At 38.7% G+C, this 20,589-nt stretch overlaps 1 protein-coding gene across 1 annotated transcript; it reads left to right on the plus strand.

Moving 5' to 3' along the window:
* Window positions 1-14,447: 14,447 nt before the first annotated feature.
* LOC127094200 (uncharacterized) lies at window positions 14,448-15,762 on the plus strand. Its single transcript, XM_051033058.1, has 3 exons — window positions 14,448-14,668; window positions 14,757-15,008; window positions 15,742-15,762. Exons 1-3 carry the CDS (start codon window positions 14,528-14,530, stop codon window positions 15,760-15,762), a joined length of 414 nt encoding a protein of 137 aa, XP_050889015.1. The 5' UTR covers window positions 14,448-14,527.
* The last annotated feature ends 4,827 nt before the right edge of the window (window positions 15,763-20,589 follow it).

The raw sequence follows: 20,589 nt of genomic DNA on the forward strand, positions 1-20,589 counted from the left end.
TTCTCAACCTCGTCAACATCAACATCAACATCAAGTTCCTTCAGTAATTCCAGTTTTTTCCAATAGTTCAAGCAATCAATCAGTTCCAGTTCTGCAACAACAACACCAACAACCGCAACAAAGAACTAACTACAACAACAACAATAATCGCCAACAAAATTTTGAGAGGAAAAAGGTCTCATTTGACCCTATTCCTATGACGTATGCAGAGTTATATCCGTCATTGGTCCTCAAAAATATAATCCAGCCAAGAAATCCTCCGCAAATTCCTGAGCCACTACCATGGTGGTTCAAGCCTGATCTTCATTATGCTTTTCACCAGATAGCCCCTGGCCATGATATAGAGAACTGCTATCATCTAAAATACGAAGTTCAGAAGCTTGTGAAGAGTGGTATGGTGTCCTTTAAGGACAGAGCGCCAAATGTGAAATCTAATCTGTTGCCTCCTCATGGTAACGCTTGTGTCAACATGGTGGACAATTGTCAGGGGAATTTCCGAGTTTTTGATGTGAGACGTATCAGAAGATCTCTGGTGGAGATGCATAAGACTTTGTGTTTAATTAGTGACTGTGAACATGACCATGATGGTTGTGTAATCTGTAGCGTGAACCCTCATGGGTGTATGGTTGTCAAGAGGGATATTCAGAATTTAATAGGTGCGAATGTAATCCAGATTCAACAGTCGAGGGATATGGGAGATGATGTGAATGTCATTGTATCAGTGTTTACGACCCCTGAACTGGTAGTTATTCAGTTTGATAGTAGCAACAATATTGTCAATAGATCGGTATCACAGTTGGTTATACAGTTAACAGGCCATATCCCCTAATCATCCGATAAAGCCGTGCCATATCAATATAATGCCACTATGATTGAAAATAGTTAAGAGGTTCCTCTACCAGTAGAAGATTCAATGGTGAATATTGTAGATATTACGAAGGTGACCCGTAGCGGTCGTGTGTTCGGTCCAGTATTTCCGAAGATAGTAGAAGATGTTTCAGTAAGTAAGAAGGCAAAGACTCCTGTAGTGAATCCAGTTAGTGCTCCAATGTGTCAGTATGTTGAATCCAGCAAATTGAAGACTAAAGATGATGATGAAATGTTAAGATTAATCAATAGAAGTGAATTCAATATTATAGAGCAGCTGCTCCAGACTCCTTCAAAGATCTCTGTGCTATCATTGCTGATGAATTCCGAAGCTCACAGAGAAGCATTGTAGAAAGTGTTGGAATAGGCTTATGTTGAGCATGATGTTACTGTGGATCAGTTTAACCACATAGTTGCCAACATTACTTCTTGTAACAATTTGAGTTTTTGTGATGAAGAGCTTCCCGAGGAAGGCATGAATCGCAATTTGGCGCTGCATATTTCTATGAATTACAAGGAGGACGCTTTATCCAATGTGTTGGTTGGCACTGGGTCATATTTGAACGTGTCTCCAAAATCAACTTTGTCAAGACTCTCCTATCAAGGAGCCCGAATGAGGTATAATGGTGTAGTTGTCTAAGCGTTTGACGACTCTCGTAAAACTATCATTGGTGAAGTGGATCTTCCTGTGAAGATAGGTCTGAGTGATTTCCAAATTACTTTCCAGGTAATAGATATCCACCCGGCCTATAGCTACTTGTTGGAAAGGCCATGGATCCACGAAGCTTGAGCAGTGATGTCTACTCTTCACCAGAAGCTGAAATTTGTGAAGAACGGTAAGCTTGTCGTTGTTGGTGGAAAGAAGGAATTGTTGGTGATCCATTTGTCATCTTTCACATATGTTGATGCTGAGGAGGAGGTTGGAATGATGTTCCAAGCCTTATCTATTGCCGATTAATTAAAGAAAATTGGGGCACCCATGTCTTCTTTGAAAGATGCGCAAGAGGCTATTCAGGCTTGCAGCATTGACAAGTGAGGTCGTGTTGTAGAGGTCGCCGAGAACAAGAACAGAGCCGGACTAGGATTTCAACCAGGGCCGTTCAACACCAAAGTCAAATTTATGCAACCAGTATTTCGCAGTGGAGGGTTCATTCATGAGAATGATTAACACTCAGCTGCCATTATTGAAGATAGTGGTGATGAAGATGAAGCTCGCGCCAACTTTATGATGCATGGCCAGACTTGCAACAACATGTTTGCTGTTGATGTTCCTGTTGTCATTCATCGTTCTAAGTAATTTGTATTTTTATTGTTTTAAGAAAAATCCTTCTCCTATGCCTAAGGGAGAAGTGAACATTGTTGGGCATTTTTATTATCCTCAATAAGATACAATTTTATTCATCCACATCTATGATGTTTTATTTTCACTTTTTGCTTTTTCTGAAAATGGTAATCACAAAAAATATAAATAAATAATAATCTTCCATCTACATAATATTTGTTCACACTCCACTTCTCTAAAATCAAAATATCAAATCATTATGTAGGTTGGTTCTCAAACCCATTGAATACAATGATCCTGATCCCTCTGAAACTTTGATTTCCCTGTGTTTGAAGCTGAGGAAGAGGTTGATGATGAAGAAGTATTTGATGAATTATCTCGTTTACTTGAGCACGAGGAAAAATTCATTCAACCGTTTGAAAAGCATATTGAATTAGTCAACTTGGGTTCCGAGGATGATGTGAAGGAAGTTAAGATTGGTTCTCAACTGGGTCCAGAAGCTAAGAAGGGTTGATTGATCATTTTCGAGATTATTCTGATGTGTTTGCTTGGTCCTATTAAGACATGCCTGGGTTGGATTCTGAGATTGTGGAGCATAGATTACCGTTGAAGCCAGAATGCCCGTCGGTCAAGCAGAAGTTGAGAAGAACTCATCTTGATATGGCAGTAAAGATCAAAGAGGAAGTGCAAAAGCAGATTGATGTTGGTTTTCTTGTAACCTTCGAGTATCTGTAGTGGGTATCCAATATTGTGCTTGTTCCTAAGAAGGATGGAAAAGTCTGCATGTGTGTTGATTATAGAGATTTGAAAAAAGCTAGTCCGAAAGATGATTTCCCTCTGCCACACATTGATATGTTGGTAGATAATACAACTAAATTTGAAGTCTTTTCATTTATGAATGGATTTTTCGGTTACAATCAAATCAAGATGGCACCTGAAGATATGGAGAAGACCACATTCATTACACCCTGGGGAACATTCTGTTATAGAGTGATGCCTTTCGATTTAAAGAATGTTGGTGCAACATACCAGAGAGCTATGGCCACTCTTTTTCATGATATGATAGATAAAGAGATTGAAGTTTACGTTGATGATATGATTGCCAAGTCATGTGATAAAGAAGAGCATGTTGAGCATTTGTTGAAGTTATTCCAGCGTTTGAGGAAATATAAACTCCGCTTGAATCCCAATAAGTGTACTTTTGGTGTTCGTTCTAGTAAGTTGTTGGGCTTCACTGTCAGCGAGAAGGGTATTGAAGTTGATCCTGCCAAGGTCAAAGCAATTCAAGAAATGTCGGCGCCCAAAATTGAAAAGCAAGTAAGAGGTTTTCTCATCCGTTTGAACTACATATCAAGATTTATATCGCATATGACTGCCACATATGTGCCTATTTTTAAGCTTCTTCGGAAAGATCAGTCTTGTGATTGGACCGAAGATTTCCACAAAGCTTTTGATAGTATAAAAGAGTATCTGCTTGAGTCCCCAATTCTGTCTCCACCTGTTGAAGGAAGACCATTGATCATGTATTTGGTTATGCTTGATGCGAGTATGGGCTATGTGTAATACCTCAAAATTTGCCCCCCTCATTCATGCATTCACTTTTAGGTCATTTAACATTTCATATTGCATTTCATCATGTCAATCGAAATTAGATCCAAGAAGCTTGAATATCATCCAAGATGTGGGTCCTATCTGGGTGATCAGTCAACACAAGGGAATGGCTTGAGATACTTCCAACATGTTCAAATGGGGTCTATTCATCAGTCAAAACGTTAATCTTGAAGGAGCAAAAGTTTGTTCATGAGCTATCATGCTCGCTAGGCGAGCAGAATGGGTCGCCTAGCGAGTCCCAAGAAAAGCCACCAGAATCACCTACGCTCAGAGGAATTTCTTGAACTGTCATGCTCGCTAGGCAAAGCCCACGCGTTTTGAAAATAAAAAAATAAAAAAAAATAAAAAAATAAAAAAACGAAAAAAAAATGAAAAAATGAAAAATAAATAAATAAATAAATAAATAAAATATAACAAAAAAATCTTGGACTTGGACCTCTCTCTTTTGAGCCCACAAGCCATAAAAATCAGGTTATAAATTCTAGACTTCCATCTCCCAAAAAACCCTGGGAAAAAGATAGTGAGAGAAGAACTAACAGAGTTCAGAGCAACCTCCAGAGACTGAAAGGAACTCATCTGCGAAGAGCCAATTCCATCTCATATAAACCCTCAGATTGCTTTTCAAACCCAACCGGGCAATTCAATTTCATTCGATCTCTCCAATCAGGTTTGCCCTGTTTCCACTACTTTATACTTTCAACCTGAAATTTTTGATACCCTTTTAATGCATTTGTTTGACAAGAGGTTTAGGCCTCTTACACTTGGTTGCTTTTTGTGAATTTTAATGGCATGATTCATGTGGTTACATTTTGATTTGGGGCAACTCTTGATTGCACCCCATCTTGTCACTCTAACCTGTTTGTTGAGTTTTTTTGTGAGGGCTCACATACTCTTGCAGGGATAGCTTGCTTGGTGTTCCACTTTATTTGTGGGATACCATTTGGAGATTTATTCTGATTACCTGTATTGACTTGCTTTCTTTGATGGTGCCAGCTCGAGAGATCTCTGGGTTTCTTGCTTCTTTAGTTGTTATTACTTCGGATTTTTATCCGTGTGGTAGATCTCTTGATCCTTTATCTTTCCCGCATTTTATCGCTTTCTTAGCTGGAAGACCTCGATAGGAGGCAATGTTTTCTTTTGTTTGTTTACTTTTGTGCCCAAAGACCTCCAAGAAGAGGCACCAGTGCTAAAGACCTCCACGAAGAGGCAATTGACAGATAAAAGGGATTATTAATCAATCCCCCGTTATTCAGCGTGTCGTTCTTTATGCTCGCACTACGTGCTGATGCTTCAGAACAAAAGCCCAAGATCTTTTGTCCGGTCAGTCAGTGGAGAGGGTTCCACCTTTCTGAATCCCCATTTTTTGTCGTGAGCTCACCCTGTCCAGGGTTAAGAGCTATGAGGTCTTATCCTCATTACCCTTTTGATCTGCTCACCCTGACGTTCAATGTCAGTGGTTAAGAGCCCTTTTGATTACCTTTTTCATGGCTTGTTTGTCGAGGTTGATATGACCCCTCTTGACTAAAGCCCTACCCATGTATGTTTGAGCCCCCCTCGTTGGTGCATGTACTTTATGCATGTTTGTTTTGTATGGTGTGATCGTCTCCCCATAGGATTGCTAGACTTCGTATAGTCTCTCGTTTGCATGTCAATTAAGGTAACACTGTTCCTTCGTCTAGGACTTCCTTTTTTGCATGAGCATTCTTAAAACCCAAACAAACTCATTGATTTTTCTTCTCCTAAGAACACGTTAACTCCTTCTACTATAGGCGAGTAAGTCTCCAAAGGTTGACCATCCGGTAGATTGCGTAGTAACGTCGTTCATCTAAAAAACACAACCCTTAACCCATAGTTAGCCGAACTACGGTTTGCTCTGATTCTCTTTCCAGATGAGATACGTAGGCATAAGATGCGATGTCTTGACGAGCACACTCCTCTTTAACCCATAGGTAGCCGAGCTACGAAGACTCTGATTCTCATATTCAGATGAGATACGTATGCAGTGGATGCGACATCCATGCGAGTCATTTTCTTTTGACCCCCCTTTTAGTAAATAGTACATTAGATAAACCCACACCCTTTAGACAAGAACAAGAAAAGTGGATCCCGTAGAGTACTACGGATGCGTATGGGTGCTAATACCTTCCCTTTGCATAATCGGCTCCCGAACCCAAGATTTGGTCGCAAGACCTTGTCTTTTCCTTTCCTTTTTCTAGGCTTACTTCGAGCGTTTCCTTTCCCTCCTTTGGGATGAATAACGCACGGTGGCGACTCTTCTGTCATTTCTTTTCTCGTCGGTTGTTTTTTCGCATCTCCTTTTTCAGGTTGCGACACTATGTTCTTGGTCAGCAAGACGAATCTGGAAAGAAAGAGTATGCAATTTACTACCTCAGTAAGAAATTCACCGACTGTGAGACTCAATATTCTATGCTTGAGAAGATATGTTGCGCATTGGCTTGGGATGCTAAGCGTCTGCGCCAGTATATGTTAAATCATACTACTTGGCTAATATCCAAAATGGATGCAATCAAGTACATCTTTGAGAAACCTGCTTTAGTTGGGAGAACTACCCGTTGGCAGATGTTATTATCCGAGTATGATATTGAATACCAATCTCAAAAAGGAATTAAGGGTAGTGTCTTGGCTCACCAACCGATTGAAGATTACCAGTCAGTGCAATATGATTTTCCTGATGAAGATATTTTGTACTTGAAGATGAAAGATTGTGATGAACCATTGCTTGAAGAAGGGCTAGAACCTGGTTCCCTTTGGGGCATGGTATTTGATGGATATGTTAATTCGTATGGTAATGGCATTGGGGCAGTGATTATTACTCCTTAAGGCACTCATTTTCCGTTTACAACTAGATTAACTTTCAAGTGTACAAACAATATGGATGAGTATGAAGCTTGCATTATGGGGATTGAAGAGGCCATTGATCTCAGAATAAAATATCTCGACGTCTATGGAGATTCAGCTTTGGTTGTGAATCAAATCAAAGGTGAATGGGAGACGAATAAACCCGGTTTGATACCATATAGAGACTATGCGAGGAGGATATCAACTTTCTTTACAGAAGTTGAGTTTCATCATATCCCTTGAGATGAAAACCGGATGGCATGGTGAAGTTTTGGAACAAAGTTCCCAATTTGACTGTGATACGTCTTGATAGGCTGACTCTTGTGTTTGCTGTCGAAGAAGTCAAAGATGAAAAGCCTTGGTATTTTGATATCAAATGTTTCCTCCAAAGTCAGATCTACCCATCCGGGGCATCGTTGAAAGATAAGAAGACTTTGAGAAGATTAGCCGACAATTTTTACCTGAATGGTGATGTACTTTACACGAGAAATTTCAATATGTTTTGCTCAGATGCATGGATAGACACGAAGCAGACCTATTGATGATTGAATTCCATGAAGGTTCCTTTGGTACCCATTCCAATGGACATGTTATGGCAAAGAAGATGTTGATAGTAGGTTACTATTTGTTGACAAAGGAATCTGACTGTTGCAAGTTTGTAATAAATTGTACAAGTGTCAAATTTATGTAGATAAGATTCATGTTCCTCCAACACTATTAAATGTCATTTCCTCTCCATGGCCCTTCTCCATGTGGGGAATTTATATGATTTGCATGATTGATCCCAAAGCTTCGAACGGACATCATTTCATTCTGGTGGCTATTTATTACTTTATAAAGTGGGTTAAAGCGACATTGTATGCGAATGTGACCAAGGAAGTTGTTGTAAGGTTTATCAAGAATTAGATTATATACCGTTATGGTGTGCCAAGCCAGAAAATTACTAATAATGGATCGAACTTGAACAATAATATGGTGGAAGCTCTTTGCAAAGACTTCAAGATCGCACATCATAATTATTCCCCCTACAGGCCCAAGATGAATGGGGTTGTTGAAGCTGCAAACAAGAACATCAAGAAGATCATTCAGAAGATGGTTGTGACATACAAAGACTGGCATGAGATTCTCTCATTTGCTTTGCATGGGTACCGTACATCCATCCGGACTTCAACAGGGGCAACCACTTTCTCTCTTTTTTGTTGCATGGAAGTTGTACTCCCTGTGGAGATTGAGATCCCAACATTGTGTGTATTGATGGAAGCCAAGTTGAATGAAGCTGAATGGTGTCAGGCCAGATATGATCAGTTGAATTTGATTGAAGAGAAGAGATTAACTGCCATGTGTCATGGTCAGTTATATCAGCAAAGAATGAAGAAAGCATTTGATAAGAAGGCCAAGCCTCGTGTGTTCTGAGAAGGTGACCTCGTGCTCAAGAAGATTCTATCTTTCAAACCTGATGTTAGGGGAAAATGGACTCCTAATTATGAAGGCCCATATGTTGTTAAGATAGACTTTTCGGGCGGTGCTTTGATTATTACAACTATGGATGGTGAAGAGTTCATGCGTCCTGTGAATGCCGGTGCAGTCAATAAATACTTCACCTAAAAATAAAAGAATAACTCGCTAAGTTGAAAACCCGAAAGGGAGGCTTAGGAAAAAATGAGTGGCTCGATGGGTTGAAAACCCAAAAGGGAGACCCAGGAAAAAATTAGAGACATAAAACAGAACATTTATCCTAGTAGATTGAGTACCCCACCTTGGAGTAATCTAGACAAAAATTAGGGATTATGGCAAGTAACTGCACTCGGCTGGTCCTAATCTTTGAAGCAATTTTGAGCAGTCATTTGGTTCTGATTCATCATTATGGCAAGTAACAACGAATTTCAAAGTTGGTAGGGAGAGTAGTGATCATTGTATTCAATGTAGCCCATTTCCATGAAAATGACCATTTTTCAAACTTTGTAAAGATTCATGGTGTCCCGCCATTTACGGACTACCATTCTATTAAATGAAGTTGAGATTTTATCCAATTATTTCCATTCTTATTTATTTCTGTTAAATAAAATTGCAATTTTATGATAATAATTTTTAAATAAATCAATGAATAATTATTTATCTTAAAATAATAAAAACATGCACTTTAAGAATAATTGATTTCAGCAAGCAATGTCAACAACAATCTAAGAACAAGTAAGTCTTGAAGTGTGAAGCATTGTTGTCTTTCCCAAGTAGTTGGTTTGGTAACTCCCCCCCAATATTTTTTCATTCAATTCCCAGCATGGTTTATAAGTTGCTTCCGAAGCGACCTATTATCCCCGGTTGAGCTGATGATTGGTCCCCTTTGCAATTCACCTTTCCTAACTGAGGTGTTCATGTTTGGCATCCCCCAGTTTGTGACATAATGATTGAACCATGGATATCCCAGAACCTTTATTTGGTCTCCAGATCCTCATTTTCATTTATTTGTGTTGCATTACTATGACATTTTCTCCTCTGTGTGAGTCAGATCTGGTTATCTTTGCCTTGGAATTGTTTTATTTTGTGATTTCCGAGGAGACTCGGATGACTATTGAGGACTTTGGTGGTCTTTGGTTTGTTCCAGCAAGTCACAGTATCCCCAACAATTTTCCTGGTTCCTCATTCAGAGCTTTATCTCTTGTATTCCCCGACAGAGTTCGTCTTCTAATAGGAGTTCCCTTATTCTCATCAGTGTTTGGTTCTGAGAAATATTGATTTTTGTCCCCTGCAAGGTCGTCTCCCATTTGACATGGTGTTGACTTAAAATTTCCCGCAGTGTTGACTTGTTGGGATCCTCGGCATATCCTTCTCTATCCTCGACATGTGTGGTTGATTATCCTTCAGAAATGCTCTCTTCCCCTCGAGGAGTTTGCCATGATTTATTGGAAGCATATTTTCCATGTCTTCCCTAGCCATAATTGATTTATTCAAAGCTAGATTAATTTATTTTTATCCCTAGCAGATTCTCCAGTTGGTGTTCCCATCTTGTTGAGATTACTCGAGTGTTTTAGTGATGATCCAAATTTTTGTTATTTGTATCCTTTATGCTGTTTTGCCAGCATAATTATGATCACATACATATTCATGCATAAATCACAGCATCAGATATTTCATTGTGCATTTTATCACATTGATTTTTCTTCTGATCCCCTGCTTTGGTGATATTATTTCCCCATACAGGTTTGGTGTGTCTGTCCTCCTTCAATTGTGGAGTGTCAGCCGCTTAAGCCGAAAGAGTTTATCCTTTTTTATCCCCTACTAAGTTATTTCCTCGTGGATGATGATTATTTCAGTTTCCTCCCCAGTTTATTATCTGGATAGAACCACTCCCCCTGAGTTATATCCTTATTGGGTTGAGTCTTTGATTGATCATTTCTTTCTAGTTCTTGCCTATCTAGATCTTTTGGTCTCTTAGAGTCTATTACCTAGTAACTGGTAATATTCTTCTTGACGTTTGTAAGACCCTAATTTTGACCCTAAGATCCCTCATGGCATCATATCATTGCATTTGCATTTCCCTCAAGGATCATATCATCTTGGCTCCTTAACCCTAGGGTGGGAACTTTTGTGAGTTGGTTTGAGACCACCAAGCATGCTTGAATTGTATATTATTGCTTTTCTTATTTTGTTTACTAACCAAAAGCATAAAAATATGTCACTAACATCTTTTGTTTTGTAGCTTGAGCAATCATAAGATCTGAGGCTCCTAGGAGACCCTATGCTCATTGATATGGTCGGGTGAAGGTGAAAGCAAGCATGGAAATGGTTCACAAGGCTCTCATTCATCCTATATGCCTCCCAAGTATCTCAATTTGTCAATTTGATCAAAGCAAACCAAAGGGCTTGGGGTTTGTTTCCCAAGGAAACCCTAATTCATTTGTTCATCAACTATGCCTTGCTCATGAGGCAACCTCAACCCATGATCAAATACAATCAAGGTAAGTTCTTACATTCATAATTTCATGCATATTTGAGCTTATTTGAGTGTCCTCAATCATCAATTCATCAAGATTTGAGGCATGGACTTGAGAAGTTGATCAGTCAATTCACCTGACTATTTTGAAGTACACTGAGACCTAACTTTTAATGTGTTTGTCAGATGGAGATGACCTCAAGAGAATAAATGTTCTTAATAACCATATGAACAACTTTCATGCTCATCAAAAATTGATTTGAATCTTGTAAGGTCATCATCCATTTCAAAACATTATAGGTCATTTTGACTGAAACCCTAATTTTGGGTCAACTTCCCAAGAACATAACTCATTAACTTTTTATGAGTTTGAGGTGGGATCAAGGGCATTGGAAATTTTAAGATGTCTACTTAATTTGTTATGTTGAACAAATTTTCATAATCCTAAAATAAATACATCTGATAATGCAAAACATTATAGGTCTCTTTGGACCAAAGGCATTGAAATGTGAAAAAGTCCAACTTCAAGTGCCCATAACTTTCTCATCAAAAATCCAAATGATGCAAAATTTGAGTCCAAATTTAGTTTCTTAAAAATATATACAACTTTGATGTTTAAGGTTTTGTCATTTGGAGTTTGCATTATTGAAACAGAAGGGCTTGAAGTTTGCCCATTTTGGAAATTTTCACATACACATGTTTTGCACCTTGCACTTTAGGATCAATTTTCATCAATTTCCCAATTCCAAATGAAGTTTTGTTCAACATAACAATTGATCCTCATGTTAAGAGCTTTCCAACCATTACCCATAAGGCCATGTTTTATTTTTGGAGGAGGCATTTTCGAAGAGGAGAACATTTTGGTGCATTTTTGGAAACTAGTTGAAAACTCATTGCACAAGCCAATTGCATCAATTCTGCACGTCCATTTCAATTCAAGATGATATCAAAATTCATTTGCAATAGGATTTGGGCCCTCCATGCGCCTGTACAGGCCCATGCATGGAGGCCATCTTCATTCATGCACACACAATGCTCATGCTATACCATTGCCAATTGCTATAAATAAGAGTGCTAAGCTTCAAAATGAAGCAACCTGAAGGCGCCTGTTATGCTGCACAACTCCCTCCATAGCCACACCTAAAGGAATTCTCACTTTCTTTTCAAAAATTCAGATCTGAATTTCAACTTCATTGGTGTCGCAACCTGAAAAATACAGTGTGCAAAAAAACAACCGGCGAAAGAAAATGACAGAAGAGTCGCCACCGTGCGTTATTTATCCCAAAGGAGGGAAAGGAAACGCTCGAAGTAAACCTGAAAAGAGGAAAGGAAAAGACAAGGTCTCGCAACCAAATCTTGGGTTCGGGAGTCGGTTATGCGAAGGGAAGGTATTAGCACCCCTACGCATCCGTAGTACTCTACGGGATCCACTTTTGTAGTTCTTGTCTAAAGGGTGTGAGTTTATCTTGTGTCACTACGCCAAAAACTGGAATAGACAGCGCCCCTTAGAGGGCGCTTTATTACAAAAGCGCACTCTAAAGTGAAGAGAAAAAATAAGGAGCATACTATTGGAATAGACAGCGCACTTTAGAGGGCGCTTTTGTAACAAAGCGCACTCTAAAGTGAAGCGAAAAAATAATGAGGAAATGGAGGGACACCAATAGAGGACGCTTTATTGAAAGCGCCCTCTAAGGGTAACCTTAGAGGGCGCTTTTTAAAAAGCGCTCTCTATGTACATGTACATTTCCAGTTTATAAGGCGCTTTTGGAAAGCCTTAGAGAGCGCTTTTAGAAGCGCCCTCTTAGGCCCCCTTTAGAGGGCGCTTTTGTAACAAAGCGCCCTCTAAAGTGAAGCCAAAAAAAAAATGAGGAAATGGAGGGACAACAATAGAGGGCGCTTTAGTGAAAGCGCCCTCTAAGGTTACCCTTAGAGGGCGTTTTTAAAAAGCGCTCTCTAAGTCCATGTACATTTCCAGTTTAGAAGGCGCTTTTGGAAAGCCTTAGAGAGCGCTTTCAGAAGCGCCCTCTTAGGCCCCCTTTAGAGGGCGCTTTTTTTACAAAAGCGCCCTCTAAGGTCCCCTTTAGTAAACATTAAAATTATAACATATACTGCATGTCTCTTTATTTTCCCTCTCTATAAGCTATTTCGTTTACGTAACTGGGTTTTCTCTCTACTGCGATTACTCTCTATTGCGATTACTCTCGTCCTCCGTTCTTTCTCCCTCCCTCACCGTCATCGTCGCCGTCGCCTTTTTCTGCTGCTGCGTTCACGTTCACTGAGTTATCTGCGTCCACCGTCACTGTTCACTTTCTTCTCCATCGTTACCGTCACCTTGAAGGTATTTCTCTTCTCCATCGTTACCGTTCACTTTCTTCATGTGTTTGATTAGGGCATTTTCTAAACTTAGTTTTACATTTTGTGCATTATGTTGATTAATGTTGTTTAGGGCAAACTGAGTTTTTTATTTCTGATTGAAAACTGATATCATTTGAAGTGTGTTTGAGCTTGTGCTTGGAAGTTTGATGATTATGGATGCACGTTTGTTCATGTTCCAAACACCATAAGTTTGCATTGGTCTTTTGCATGCAGTAGGTGTGTGTGAGTTTGTATTCAATAATGATAAAAAAAAAAAAGAGTTTAGATTGTTGTAACATGAGAGAAATGGAAGGTATATGAATGTGTTCACGTATTGAATCATTGTCTTACTTGGGTCTTATTGAATCATTTCTATATTACAGATAAAATGGCTAACCAAGACGATACCCATGACGCGAATGGATCACGTAACAATGTTGAAAAATAAATCAAACGAGGATTGACTGTTATGAAGTCAATCATTCGTGCAAGAGACAAGGGTGTAAAATTTGAAGTACATTGGAGTGCTGAAGACCAACTAATTGAGCCTAACGGTTCAATGTTGGCAAGTTACATTGGTTTCCTTGTTCGACAACATATTCCGATTACATGTGATAATTGGAGAAGTCCGGACTTGAAGGTTGGCAAAGAAAAAATATGGTCGGAGATACAAGTACTTACCATATATTGTTATATGTTTTTTTGTTGACTATTTGTTGACCATATATTGTTATAATATTACTTTATAATAACACACTCCATGTGTATGTTTTTTAGAGATCCTTTCACATCGATGAAAGCCGGCAAAAATATTGTATTCAATTGGCCGGAAAAAGACTCCGAGGATTTCGATCCTTTTTGTCCAACAAATTTCTCAAGGATGAGGAAGGAAAATTTGTTGAAGCAGAACGGCCAATGAAGTATGCCGAGATTATTTCAGCCGATGAATGGGATAACTTTGTCGCCAAACGAAGAAACGAAAAATTCCATGTAATGTCTATTAATTATGGTATTATACAATTGTTAAGTTACTTGGTTCTAATATGCCTTAAACTTTTTTATCCAGGAAGTAAGCGACAAAAATCGGAAAAGGGCATCAAAACCCGCGTATCCGTACAAAAAAGGGCGTACGGGATATGCATGGTTACAACAAAGAATTGTGAGTATATTCAAATGCTATGAGCTTATACATTGTCACAATATGTTATAATTGATGATCTTATAATCTAATTCAATGTGTAGCTAGCCGAGGAGAAAAGTGATGCAACATCTCTTCCGGAGCACGTATTATGGAAGGCTGCTCGGGTTGGGAAGGATGGGGCTGTCGTTGAAGCGGTCCAAAATGTTTATAACGAATGTGTAAGTATATGTAACATTATTTCTTTAATTATATCGAAAATTTTGTTAGACATATAATTCATTTTTAATCTCCTCTAATAATATTTCAGGAGACTTTATCCCAAACCTTACCTTCAACCGAGGTCCAGGATTGCAGGAGCGTACTTAGTCGAGTACTAAATATTCCTGAGTATTCCGGTCGTGTGAGGGGTAAGGGTTTTGGTGTGACTCCGTCGTCATTTTATAAAAAACCAAAAACAAAAAATCCTACCAACAAAGAGGTGATGGAGACCTTGGCGGAGTTAAGGGCACAAGTACTCCAACTGCAAAACGAGAATGCAAGGTATAGAGAGGAAAGGTGCGCTTCCGAGGCAAAAGATACTAGTGACCGAGCTAGTATCAATTGTCAACCGAAATTTCCCGAGGTAATTATATATGTTATTATGAAATTAAAATAGCACTTTTTTACTTGACACATATACACGTTAACAATAACATTTATTATTGGTTTAGGGCATTTCACCTTGTCAACTGTATCTATCGTCACCAACTTATCGCATAGTTGGCAAGGGAAAAGTGCACAATACTTCGGGTGAATTACTTCACCATAATCCCCTCCCGGTGGGATATATGAAAGTTTCGGTTGACCTTGTATTAGATACGAACGCCCTTCTACCATTACCTGACGTTGTTTCAGAGACAACGTTGATGCGAGATGCAGTCGGATCCTTTGTTGGTTGGCCGTCAGATCTAATTTTCCCTGATGCCGAGGTATATATGTTCTAAATGATTATGAATATTTAGTATTCACATTTCAATTCAGCTACAATTATGATATTTAATCAATCCTTATTACATGGTAATGTTAGACTCCTATTAGACCCACACATAAAGTTGGTAAAGGGATTTCAAGACGCATCGAGTCGGTTGCATCTCAAAAAGAGGTACAAATATATATACCCATTGAATTATATACGCAACGATTTTGTTGCATCACAAAAAGTCATGATTTATTTTATATGAATTTTTAGGTTCCCGGTCGAAAGTTGAAAAGCGCTGCTAAGGATATTCAAACGACGTCCGGGACAAAATCTCAAATTATGATGCGTCTTGAGAAAATGGTGGATGAGTCCGATATTATGCACGGGGCCATTCGTAGTATAGATTTTGATGAAGGTGTTTTCGGATCTGCTCATTTCGAAATAATTGCAAAGGAGGACATGCAACAACTTTTTGAACACGACGAATTGGGCATCGCTGTCATTCATACATACATATGGTACTCCGATCAATCTATAATTTACTTAGTTGAACAATTTATTTACACATTTCAATGAGTAGTCTAATGTTTATTATGTTTCTATTTAAGGTATATGTATGTAACATTGATGCGGGGAACTGAATTGTGTAACCGTTTCAATTTTATTGCTGCTTCCCGTATCAACGCAACGTTAATAACGAAAAATCCAACATCCGTAAAGAATGATCTAGTCGATAGATTCATGGCGGCCGGGGATAATACTACACACAGTTTGTATTTTTTACCGTTTAATTCTGGCAACGGGTTAGATTTTCTTTCTAATAATTTCATTCTAATCTATGTATATCTTTTACGTAGAAAATTTTCATTCATCTAAATTTTTGTTTTATTTTACAGTGGTCACTGGGTGTTGGTTGCTATGGATCTTTCGAGACTAATAGTGTATTATCTCGATTCGTTATCGGGTGATTGAAGTAAATATCCGAGTATGAAGAAGACGGTTGACGCGTAAGTGAAATTCCCCTAAATATTCGTGTGTATTTGTATATTTAATTATGTCTGTCAGATTGATCTCAATATACGTTTTTATTTTGTTAGGGCAATAATAAAATTTAGATCGGAAAAGAATTATCGTAATAGGAAGGACATTACCTGGGTCAGAGTTCAGGTATATATTAAGTATCTTATTTTTGCTTATAATAGTGTTTGTTTTTTTGCTTATAATAGTGTTTGTAAGAAATTAACTATATATATATTGTTTGTTTTTCTGTGTAGTGTCCTCAGCAAAATAATTCGGTCGATTGCGGATTTTTTGTATTGAGATTTATGAGAGAGATATCATTGCGTTGAATCGTATAGACATCCCAAAAATGGTATGGAATAATAACTAAGGGTTTATTTTAATATTATCGGATATTTCATCTAATTTGTTACTAAATCATGAATATGTTTTATTCTCTTAATTGTAGTACTTTGAGGAATACAAATCTTACTCAAGAGCTCATTTGGATGAAATGAAGGATGAATTGTGTCAATTCATTGTTGATCAAAGAATCATATAGCTAGGTTGTATATTGTTGTACATATATGTATGGAATGTTGTTGTTGTATGCTGTTGTTGTATATATGTTGTATATTGTTGTTGTACTTTTACTAAATCATGAATATGTTCTTGTATATTGTTGATCAAAGAATCATATATTAATGTTGTATATATGGAGGATTAATGTTGTATATAAATGGATTCATGTTGTATATATCAATGGATTAATGGTGTATAACATTGGATTAAAGGATGAAATCAATATGAATTTTACACTTTTGCAGCATGCGAACAGGTTACCAATTAAATATCCACTGTTTTTCAAACAAATTTTTTTAAAATAACTAACACTTTAGAGGGCGCTTTGTCCAGAAAGCGCCCTCTAAACACTTTACATTGACAACTTTAGAGGGCGTTTTTTCCTGAAAGCGCCCTCTAAACACTTTACATTGACAACTTTAGAGGGCGCTTTTTCCTGAAAGCGCCCTCTAAACACTTTACATTGACAACTTTAGAGGGCGCTTTTTCCAGAAAGCGCCCTCTAAGGTGTCCCTTTATGGACCACTCCAGAGGGCGCTTTTTTCTGAAAGCGCACTATAATGTGGCCACTTTAGACAGCGCTTTCTCCAGGAAAACAAAGCGCTGTCTTTACCTATGCCAGTGCCACTTTAGAGGGCGCTTAAAAGCGCTGTTATAGGCCAAAATAAGCGCCCTCTTTTCCCTTATTTGGTGTAGTGTGTTGTTTACTAAAAAAGGGGTTAAATGAAAATGACTCGCGCGGATGTCGCATCCACTGCATACGTATCTCATATGAATATGAGAATCAGAGTCTTCGTAGCTCGGCTGACCTATGGGTTAGGGGGATGTGTGCTCGCTAAGACATCGCGTCTTATGCCTACGTATCTCATCTGGAATGAGAATCCACTACGCCAAAAACTGGAATAGACAGCGCCCCTTAGAGGGCGCTTTATTACAAAAGCGCACTCTAAAGTGAAGAGAAAAAATAAGGAGCATACTATTGGAATAGACAGCGCACTTTAGAGGGCGCTTTTGTAACAAAGCGCACTCTAAAGTGAAGCGAAAAAATAATGAGGAAATGGAGAGACACCAATAGAGGACGCTTTATTGAAAGCGCCCTCTAAGGGTAACCTTAGAGGGCGCTTTTAAAAAAGCGCTCTCTATGTCCATGTACATTTCCAGTTTATAAGGCGCTTTTGGAAAGCCTTAGAGAGCGCTTTTAGAAGCGCCCTCTTAGGCCCCCTTTAGAGGGCGCTTTTGTAACAAAGCGCCCTCTAAAGTGAAGCAAAAAAAAATAATGAGGAAATGGAGGGACAACAATAGAGGGCGCTTTAGTGAAAGCGCCCTCTAAGGTTACCCTTAGAGGGTGTCGCAACCTGAAAAATACAGTGCGCGAAAAAACAACCGGCGAAAGAAAAAGACAGAAGAGTCGCCACCGTGCGTTATTCATCCCAAAGGAGGGAAAGGAAACGCTCGAAGTAAACCTGAAAAAGGAAAGGACAAGACGGGGTCTCGCAACCATATCTTGGGTTTGGGAGTCGGTTATGCGAAGGGAAGGTATTAGCACCCCTACGCATCCGTAGTACTCTACGGGATCCACTTTTGTAGTTCTTCTCTAAAGGGTGTGGGTTTATCTTGTGTTGTTTACCAAAAAAAAGGGTTAAATGAAAATGACTCGCGCGGATGTCGCATCCACTGCATACGTATCTCATCTGAATATGAGAATCAGAGTCTTCGTAGCTCGGCTGACCTATGGGTTGGGGGATGTGTGCTCGCTAAGACATCGCGTCTTATGCCTACGTATCTCATCTGGCCTGAGAATCAGAGCAAAACGTAGTTCGGCTAACTACGGGGTTATGGATTGGGTTTTGGGCGAACGACGTCACTACGCAATCTACCGGATGCTCGACCTTTGGAGACTTACTCGCCTGTAGTAGAAGGAGTTAACGTGTTGCTTTGGGTTTTAGGGTTTGGGATGCTCGAGGGCAAAAAGTCAGTCCTTGATGAAGGAACCGCGCTACCTGCAGGGATACGAACACAAAACACAAAACATGTATCTCAAAGTAAAATGCCACCAAGGGGCTCAAACGTTGCCTCCTATCGAGGTCTTCCAGCTAGGAAAGCAGTAAAATGCGGGAAAAATGTAAAAGTACCACGCGGATAAAGATCCGAAGTAACATCAATTAGAGGAATGGGAAACCCTGAGATCCTTCCAAGCTAACATCATCAAAGAAAGTGGGTCAGTACAGGTAATCGGAATGAACCTCCAGGGGTTATCCCACAAATAAAGTGGGAAACCACGCAAGTTATCCCTGCAAAAGTCATGTGAGCCCTCACAAAAATTCAACAAAAGGGTTAGTGAAACACCATAAGCATTTTTTCATGAACAACAGTATGGTTTCAGAAACCTCAAACCCTGTGGCATACACTCAAAAATTAAAAGGTTAAACATTCAAGGCATTGTTTATACATTCATATACATATTAAACCCATGGGCGAAAAAACCTAATGAAATTCATCCATCATACCTCATACATTCAGAGTATTCAACTTCAAAGCAAAAGGTAATGGGAATAAAGACAAACCTGATTGGAGAGCTTGATTGAAATTGAGTTGCACCCGTGAGGTTTACAAAACAATCTTCAGGGTTTATGTGAGGCAGAGGTGATTCTGTGTAGTTGAGTTCCCTTCGGGGTTTGGAGGCTGCTCTGAACTCCGTTAGGTCTTCTCTCACTATCTTTTTCCTCAGAGTTTTGTTTCAAGGAAACCTCAGAGTATTTTGCTTCTCTTCAAAATCCCCCTTTGTTCTGTGTTCTCTCAAGTGAAGCCTTGGTATTTATAGACTGAATTTCATGGTTTTGTGGGCTCAAATGAGAGAGACCCAAGTCCAAATTTTTTTATTATATTTTATTTATTTAATTATTTATTTAATTAATTAAATAATTAATTAATTAATAAAAAAAATTTATTATTATTATTATTATTATTTTTTTTTTTTTGTAAAAAATTATTTTTTTTTATTTTTTTTTTCGGATCTAATTCTGATTGACATGATGAAATGCAATATGAAATGCTACATGAATGCATGAATGAGGAGGGCAAATTTTGGGGTGTTACAGAGGGCGCTTTTAAAAAAGCGCTCTCTAAGTCCATGTACATTTCCAGTTTATAAGGCGCTTTTGGAAAGCCTTAGAGAGCGCTTTCAGAAGCGCCCTCTTAGGCCCCCTTTAGAGGACGCTTTTTTTACAAAAGCGCCCTCTAAGGTCCCCTTTAGTAAACATTAAAATTATAACATATACTGCATGTCTCTTTATTTTCCCTCTCTATAAGCTATTTCGTTTACGTAACTGGGTTTTCTCTCTACTGCGATTACTCTCTACTGCGATTACTCTCGTCCTCCGTTCGTTCTCCCTCCCTCACTGTCATCGTCGCCGTCGCCTTTTTCTGCTGCTGCGTTCACGTTCACGTCCACCGTCACTGTTCACTTTTTTCTCCATCGTTATCGTCACCTTGAAGGTATTTCTTTTCTCCATCGTTACCGTTCACTTTCTTCATGTGTTTGATTAGGGCATTTTCTAAACTTAGTTTTACATTTTGTGCATTATGTTGATTAATGTTGTTTAGGGCAAACTGAGTTTTTTATTTCTGATTGAAAACTGATATCATTTGAAGTGTGTTTGAGCTTGTGCTTGGAAGTTTGATGATTATGGATGCAAGTTTTTTCATGTTCCAAACACCATAAGTTTGCATTGGTCTTTTGCATGCAGTAGGTGTGTGTGAGTTTGTATTCAATAATGATAAAAAAAAAAGAGTTTAGATTGGTGTAACATGAGAGAAATGGAAGGTATATGAATGTGTTCACGTATTGAATCATTGTCTTACTTGGGTCTTATTGAATCATTTCTATATTACAGATAAAATGGCTAACCAAGACGATACCCATGACGCGAATGGATCACGTAACAATGTTGAAAAAGAAATCAAATGAGGATTGACTGTTATGAAGTCAATCATTCGTGCAAGAG

Source organism: Lathyrus oleraceus, chromosome 6, assembly GCF_024323335.1.
Source record: "Lathyrus oleraceus cultivar Zhongwan6 chromosome 6, CAAS_Psat_ZW6_1.0, whole genome shotgun sequence".
Lineage (NCBI taxonomy): Eukaryota > Viridiplantae > Streptophyta > Magnoliopsida > Fabales > Fabaceae > Lathyrus > Lathyrus oleraceus.